The 8,566-nt window shown below is 35.5% G+C and overlaps 1 protein-coding gene across 1 annotated transcript; it reads left to right on the top strand.

Moving 5' to 3' along the window:
- The first annotated feature begins 5,025 nt into the window (after nucleotides 1-5,025).
- On the top strand, nucleotides 5,026-5,821 carry LOC116174547. The gene is made up of 3 exons (XM_031492483.1): nucleotides 5,026-5,205; nucleotides 5,264-5,444; nucleotides 5,481-5,821. The coding sequence occupies exons 1-3, from the start codon at nucleotides 5,092-5,094 to the stop codon at nucleotides 5,819-5,821; spliced, it is 636 nt and encodes a 211-aa protein (XP_031348343.1). The 5' UTR covers nucleotides 5,026-5,091.
- The last annotated feature ends 2,745 nt before the right edge of the window (nucleotides 5,822-8,566 follow it).

Here is an 8,566-nt window from a genome sequence, read left to right as displayed (position 1 = left end):
ACGCAGTGGTTGTAGATTGTCGACCTTAATTTTCCTCTTTCAGTCGAGAACCATATCAGTTTGCATTTTATTAAAAACCTACAGCTGAGGCGTTAGTTGAGAACGCACGGAATTTTAATTGCCATCATCCATATTTTATTAATCTCTGGCAATTGGATACATTCAATTGGTGATTCTGGAATAACTTGATTTTTTCTGGCTTATCGTAAGTGCCATGGATTTTACGTAATTGAAGTGTACCTTTTCTTTAGGTTCAGCTGTCATCTGTTATACGACAATTTTTTCATCAACAACATGTGCTTCATCTATAATTAACCCTATTATTTAAGAGGAATATACATTTTAGGGTATCAAAGAGAGGGGTTACCTTTGATTTCTTTTAGGGTTTCAATTTTTCGTTTTAATATTAGTTCAAATTCAAATTTAATTCAATTGTTCGGAGACAATTCTGATGACGTCCGAATGTGTAACCTTGGGTTAAATGAATTTAACCTGCGAGTGCCAACACCTTTGACATATCTTCCACCTGATGATAACGAGCCGCCATTTTCTGGAATCAGCTCGGGTTGATATCGAGATTCATCCTCAACAAAGAGACAACATTAGTTAATAACTATTTCGCTTCTTGTGGATTAAATGCTATTACATTCAAGTCGTTTGTTAACTTTAGTACCTATTTAATATCTTTGCCATCTAGGTTAAGTTATGATCGAGTTTGTAACGTGAATGTTAGAGTCCACCACTTCTTTCTAGAGAGGTTGACCGATTAAGTACCGTACGTATTATAGAAACAGATTACGAGTAGAGCAACGCCCTTCAGGCATTAGTCAATTAATTATGTACCGATCTCTGCGCCTTGGGCTTTTGACTTTGATTATTTGCAGATTTTGGATGCGAAGTTTTTGCCGTAATATCAATTTATTTGCGAAAACTTGTTTAAGATTTAATAATAAGATTCTATGTGCCTCGGAATGGAAGGTAGGCCGACCCTGCCAAACATGGAACACCACCATAAACCAAGCGGGGGATTACCATGGGAAGATGGGAAGAGAATAGCAGAGACAAAGATCAAAGGAAGAAAGAAAGCAGAAGAATACTGGAGGTGGAGGAAGAATCAGCCACAAGGACAAGTAGCCAAGGGGAGGAGGAAAAGGGGACAGAAAGTAATGCGGGGAGAGGACAACAATAAAAAGAGCCTAGCACGAGGGAAAACAGGGAAGGGAACGAGACCAAAGGATAGGAACATCGGAAGCCAATGAACGCCCGGAGAAGAAGCTATCACTAGAAAGCAGAGTACCCTCTAAGGCAGAATACCAGTGGCGAAGCTGTGGCCGTACCCGTTCGGGTCGGATAACACCCAGTTAGCCGCCCCCCCACAACCCCCCCAATCCACAAAATCCACCACATTGTTTGGCATATGTCGTGGCCCAGCGCGATGGCAACAAAGTAGTGGAGAAACGTCCCTGATAGTGTCTACCAGGGACGCATCCTCACGACAGTTGACTAAATCCTGGGAGAGGCGGCGACGCCAGGCATATGTCAAAGTTTCAAGTTTCAAGTTTCAATTTAGTCGATCATTCTTGATTGGGAATTTGTTAAACTGGAGAATTTCAATTGCACATTTAAGTTACTAAGATTTTTGTGTGGCGTAAGTTATAACTTTGAGTATTTAGGGGAATATTTTGAATGTTTGTGGGTTACTCTATATCCCATTGTGGAGAGAATTTTTATTTTTGCCGTTTATTTGAATAAACCAATATTTCTTGTGGTTCCTAAATTGATTTTTACTGTTATTACTACCCTTCTATCATCTCCATTTCATACGAAAAGAGTTAGGTTAGAAATTGAGAAGCGCTCAACCATTTGTAACTGCAACGAAGGACGAAGATCAAATGCCCAGAACGAACTACCGCTGTGACAGATCTCGAGCTTGTATTTTCTTGTTTAACCCTGAGCTAGTTGGCCGTTTATGCGGGGGTTTGAGGAAATGCAGCGCCAAATCTACCAACTCTTTATTGATGTCATTTACTTTTGTTAGTTAACCGACTGTCCGGCACATTTCATAGTGATCTGAATAATGAAATTTTGTATTGCGACAGGGAGTAAAGTTTTCCCATATATTTGTTTACGTACCCCAAACAACCAACCCCCTGTACGCTACACCGAAAAAAACCACAATCGATTGTAGGCGGACCGTTCGGAAAAAGTTTATTTCTACTGGATTTCCGCGATAATACTTTCTGAAAGGGTTCACGAATGATCCGGCTAATTTAACGTCCAACGGAACTGCTGCGTTCGCGATATAACTATCTGCGTTAAATATTCCTCTCGTAGTGTTTATTTACGGGCCAAACACGAACTTCCGTGCACGTTGTGACTGAGTTGATTTTTTTAATCCCGTAGATTTATTTTAACTTTCGTCACGGACAACACTTCCGAATTGAATATTTGCACGGTTTTTTCGAACTTTTACGCTGACTTTAATTATGAGTTGTTTTCCTCGCGGATTAAGCGTGGTTTTCCCGCTAATAGCCTTACACTTAATGCCTTATTTTAGACCACACACTTGGCGCTCTCATGGTTCGAAACCGAATACCATCCCGCTGCCTCTTCTGAACGCGTCCCTACTTTTTTAAAATTTTTAAACACGCCTACACAATGGTGCTAACAATCAATAGACTTCGTTTCCTTGTCCCCAACAAAAGCATACAAAGGCCATCTATCAAAACCCACTGCTGTTTAAAACTGCACTTCAGACGCTGCTCCATAGCATCACTGCGAGTAATTCTCATTCAGCTAGTTTGGTCACGTGAAAGGCATTAAGATTTTGTTACTACCAGTCAGACGGACGCTGAGTCTCCTCCATTTTCAAATAATTTTGTTAGGTCCTTAATCAAAGACCATCGCAATCGGTACGTTCGTGACATGGCCTTCCTTTACTATTCATTATGAGATTAAGGTCTCTAAGATAAATTCTTATACGTTATTTAAACAATTTTTTTTTAAATTAGGAATATTTAAAACACACTAATCATTTCAATGAAAAATGATATTAATTTTGTATTGACTAATATTTTTTTATTTTTAATATATCAGGTTACACCATACGCGAAAAAAAAGAAAGAGTAGCTACACACGGTTTAATGTTAGTAGAGATGTTATGTATACTCAAAACGTAATGTTTCTGAATCTGGATTCATCAAATGAAGCCACCGGATTTCTTCTGAAAATCGAAAGGTATGGTTAAACATAAACACTTTCATCCAAGGTGGGTCATTACTGTAAAACGTAGTTATAGACTCCTGAAAATGGCCGAGAAAGCAATAACAATATATAATAAAAAAATAAAGTTTAGTTTCACAATTTCGCATGAGCGAACAACGTGATCGATGCTAAGCAATTAAATTGCCAAGTGCGCGAGAGTAAATTTTCAATGTTTGAATGAGACTTTCAAAATAAGCCGAAAATTACAGGTGCAATTTCCAGTCATAAAATCAAGCGGGATTATAATTGAGCTCCTCATATAACGTGGCGCCCTTCGTTCTTTGAATAGAAAACCCCTTGCGGTTATCCATAAAAGATTACACAACCCCATTCTGTATGTTATATTACTGAGTAGGACTACACGTGCATCTGCCAAGATTACATCTCGAATCAATGCTGCTGATTATGTAAGATAAAAAATGAGCATATATACGGGATGGTTTTCTTATATGAGAGCGACTGAGGAGCATGGTCAGTCGACATCATCGTCAAACATTTTCACCAGTTGCAAACGTCAATTTTATTTTATAATTATGTTCTTTCACTACTAGTACTGGAAACCCTCTAAATTAACAAATTATATTGTCAAACGTATGTCATTGACCCATTTTCAAAGAGTAATTTCGCTTGAATCTTTTCAAAATGACAGTTTTAGGTATGTAACTTTCAATAGCTGCCAAGAGTGCAATGAAATGTCATCGTAGGCTAGAAATGAAAACATAGTATATTAAGATACAAGTGTATAATCAAGTCTTTAAAGTACGCGCAACGAGTTTAATGGCACGACGCGAAGCGGAGTGCCTTTAACGTTGCAAGTGCTTAAAAGACCAATTTTATTATATACGTCTTTCGCTATAAAAACCGATGCACGTCATTGATTTATGAATCAATTTCAGACAAGTTTTCTATAGATTTCGCACACTTGTTTTTTTTTGTACATGTTGCAGTGTTGCAGCATATGTCTGAAATTGATACACAAATCAATGATGTGCAACGGTTTCTATAGCGAAAGACGTATACACGTGTATCTTATAGTATTTTTTATTATACCTGCAGTATAATTTAAAAATAGGAAATACAATGAAATCATATTGACGATATGATTTTCGTTTTGAACGAGATAGATAAAAATTGTCTTTTTTTGCATGTCCACCTCACTATTATAAATTACATATAACTTACATATTTAAGATTAGAATATAAAAACCAGGAAAACCAAGAGATTTCGAAAACTATCAGAGATAGGTGTAGGACATTATTATCAAAAGTTGAAGGTTTTTGGAGGAGCTAAAAATGACAGAATAATATACAGAGTGTTCCATTTAAAAAAGTAAGATTTTTAATATGAAGTTTTGCAACTTTGGACCTACCAAAAAAACACTCTGTAAACTATTTTTTTAATGTTTCATAGTAGATGTATTTGTTTGAATTTTACTTAACCCAGGATAAAAAGATATAAAACCTAGAATCAAATTTAAGTAATAATTTTGACAATATATAGGTAAAATAACAAGTTTTCCGTTGCACGACATTACTGGAATAATTTGACGTACCAACCTAAATATTTACATGGGATGTGTTGTTATAAGTTAAAAACAGTTTATTTGTAAGTATACGGTTGGTACAGAAATGCGATGTTGGCGCGACTCTGTACTATGCATTTAAGGTTATGTTGCTATCTGTCACCCATTCTGTCACCTTGCGTGTGCTTCGAATCGTCTAGTTTATCGTAGTTTCGTGCTTTTGTATCAAGCTTCTCAATTCCACAAACCAAACTGTTCTTTTCAGAACAACTTTTTGTCGTACTGTGAAGCGTTATTTATTACGATGACGAAGAATTTGGGTAGCACTGCTAAAAAAATGGTAGCATCTTTAATTCTGTATTTTGAACAAGAGCGTGACCATGGAGGGCCCTTGTTACCTTTGCAGGCAGTAAGAGAGGTAACAAAAGCATAATTTTTACGTTAGGTACCTATTCTACTAAGTATAATTATCGTAGAGAGTGGCACAAGCTTTAAGTATCAGTATCTCCACGGTCAGTACCATATCAGCGGCAGTGAAGAAGAATGAAGTGTTGACGTCGCCTTTAAAGAATCGTCCTCGCCTTAAACCTGTGACAGATGTATCTAATTTGAACGTCGATGGTATTAGAAACACAATTTATGAAATGTACGAAAACAGTAAGTTGATCACATTTTGTGTAATCAGAGTTGCAGAAGTGCATGTTACATTGGCATCTGTGCATGAACAGCTTCGTGAAAAAGTCATTTTTCATGGTTCATTGGCATCATTGCGAACAGTGCTAAAAGAAATTGGATTTAAATGGAAAAAAGACGAGCCCAGGCGAGGTCTAATGGAACTACCCCATGTGGCAAGTAAAAGAATTCGTTTTCTGCGCCAATACAAAGATTTCAAGGAAAAAGATTTGTACCAATTTGTTTTTCTTGATGAAACGTGGATATTCCAAAATGGCACTATACAACGCTCATGGCAAGATAGTAATGAAAGAAGTGTGAAAACCATCAAAACTGATGGAAAGCGGTTGGTTTATTATTAATAGTGGTAACAATAATTATAGCAAAAAATATGTTACAGACAAATAATTCTGCATGCTGGAAATGAGAAAGGATTCATACCTGGTGCAAATTTAATATTCGCATCAAAAACTTCAAGTGGTGATTATCACGGAGAAATGAACCAGACGAATTTCTTACATTGGTTTCAAAATCAATTGCTTCCAAATTTAAGTGAACCGTCTGTCATTATTATCGATAATGTGCCGTATCACAATATGGAAGTTAACAAAGCACCTAATGCTTCATGGAAAAAAGGTGACATTCAAAGCTGGCTAACTAATGAAGGAATTATATATTCTGAGCAGATGCTTAAAAGTGAACTTCTGTTGAAGGTGTCACAGTAAGTACCGATACCTGTTTTATATTTATAAGAATTTTTATTTCCAGAAATAAACCAGAAAAAACATATTTTGTTGACCAATTAGCGGAACAATATGGTCATAAAGTGTTGCACCTTCCACCCTACCATTGTATTTTTAACCCCATAGAGTTAATATGGGGTATAACAAAAACTTATTATAATAAACATATTGGTAGAGATGGGAGAACAGAGGCTGATTGTTTAAATATGTGGCAAGAAGCAGTTAATGTCGTGACACCAGATATGTGGAAAAATTCAATCAAACACACTGAAGGTGAAATAATGAAATGGTATGAAAGAGAAAAAATATTAGATATGCAAGATATACTGCCAATTATAATAAATTTAGGGGAAGACAGTGACAGTGACACAGAAGATTCTTGTTAATTTGCAAATTAAGTAATTTGTACTTATTTACATTGTAAGATTATAAAATAATTACATAAAAGTGACTTATTACTGCAAAATACTATCCCCTGGCTTTGATGGTAAAGTATGACATGTAAATTGTGAAGCCTTTAAACCATGTAGAAAGGTTAATTAATGAATTTATCGAAATTGCTGTCGGTTCTTAACTTTCCAGTATGTAACTTCAAAGTGTTAATCCTTACATAAAGCTCCAACATTAAAAAGTCGATCGCTTGTAAGCAATTGATATTCGACATTCCTGTACACGTAAATATCTTGTACTTCATGACAATTGAATATGGAGTTAAGATTTGTATCCTTTATAGATTGTCTGGTGGGTTTATTTTTGTATAATTTTCTTGTGTTAATGTTTATTTGATTCAAGTTTTCAAGATTGTAAGGATATATTAATTATGAGTAGGTACTGAGTGGGGTACCTACTATAAAAAAAGTGTGGTTTTATGGCTGCAATTTAAAGGTAATTTCATGCACGTAAAAGCGATTCTAAAATTATTGTTGATACTACATGCTTAGTAGGTCAAATGTGCAAGCAGTAGATACAATGATTTGTAAATAGTTCTATAGTATACTAAATGTTTGTCAACTCTGCATAAGAACGACGTCAGAAAATTAATGACGTGCAACGGAAAACTTATTATTTTACCTATACTGGCGCTTGCAAATGCCCAACTTTTCTTACAAATCAAATTATCTTTAAAAATACTAGTTTTTCGGACATTAACCATATAATAAAAAGGGCGTACAATTACGCGTATAATTCAAAAATTCATTCAAATACATGTACCATTTTGCCGACCTTCTTTGTGGGCGCACCCTGTATAGTTCCAAATATTTTTAAAATGTGAAGAATATTCAACGATATCATATTACAATAGCACTCTATCGAAAAATCTTATCTTCAAGGCATTAAGTTACTCCGCGCAATCGTTGACTCACCCTGTACAGTTACCTCGTTTTGTTACCTGCTTGTATTCCAACCAGTTCTTTGTTTTGCAACTTACTTTTAACGTGTTTTTATATCATATTTTATGTGTAACATTGTCATTTATATTTATCATGCTTTATTGTGAATCAATTGCAACAGTTTATCTCATATATTGACAATAGTTTCAATATTAAAATAACTGACCAAAATGCAAAGAATTATTCTAATACGAATTATAGATACTATTACGCCGTCGTAGTCTTTTATTTTGCGTTCCTTCCCTACTATACTTCAGAATCAATGATCAACAGTCCTAGAAACAGGGGAATTATATTAAATTCTATTGGAAGGAGTTATAGACTTTCTAATCACACAATCTTTGGAGAGTTAAGTTGGCGACAATGGGGACATACGAAGGAAATTAGCATGCACTTTCAGCAAGATTAGCCTCAGTTAGAAATGATGTTAAGACATTTACGAAAGCTTTACCAAAATATGGGTAAATAATCCCTGATATGGACGTGCATATCGTACCTGTCACTCACTTGGAGAAAGTGACTTATGAGTTATGACTTTCTTAAATAGGTACCTGCATTCTTTTGCAACAGTCGTTGTTCCGTACTCCCATCATTACATGAAAAAATGTCACCCTGTTTCATGTAAACACGACACCTGAAACTCAGAGTGTCAGAAGGACCAACTGGCTCTTCAAGCGGGATTGTAAAAGAATAAAAGGGTAGGTAGGAGTAATTATTTCAGTTTACATTTGCTTTAAAATTTCTGAAAAATAAATAAATCAGCACCATAAAGATAATTCGGTTACAAGTGAATGAAGTCATTTCCTGATGAGCTGAGAAGTAATGAACAGGTCTATTGTTCATTCTACTGAAAGTAATGTTTGATTTTTTGCGTTAATGTTATCTCAATCAATCGATAACGGATATAGTGGGAGGGTTAATAAACACAGAAATTTCAGTTATTTCCGCTTATTCATTACCAATACACTTTACA

The sequence above is a fragment of the Photinus pyralis genome, unplaced genomic scaffold (assembly GCF_008802855.1).
Source record: "Photinus pyralis isolate 1611_PpyrPB1 unplaced genomic scaffold, Ppyr1.3 Ppyr1.4_LG6, whole genome shotgun sequence".
Lineage (NCBI taxonomy): Eukaryota > Metazoa > Arthropoda > Insecta > Coleoptera > Lampyridae > Photinus > Photinus pyralis.
Note: the sequence above shows the minus strand (reverse complement) of the source record. Positions and strands in the feature narration are given on the sequence as shown.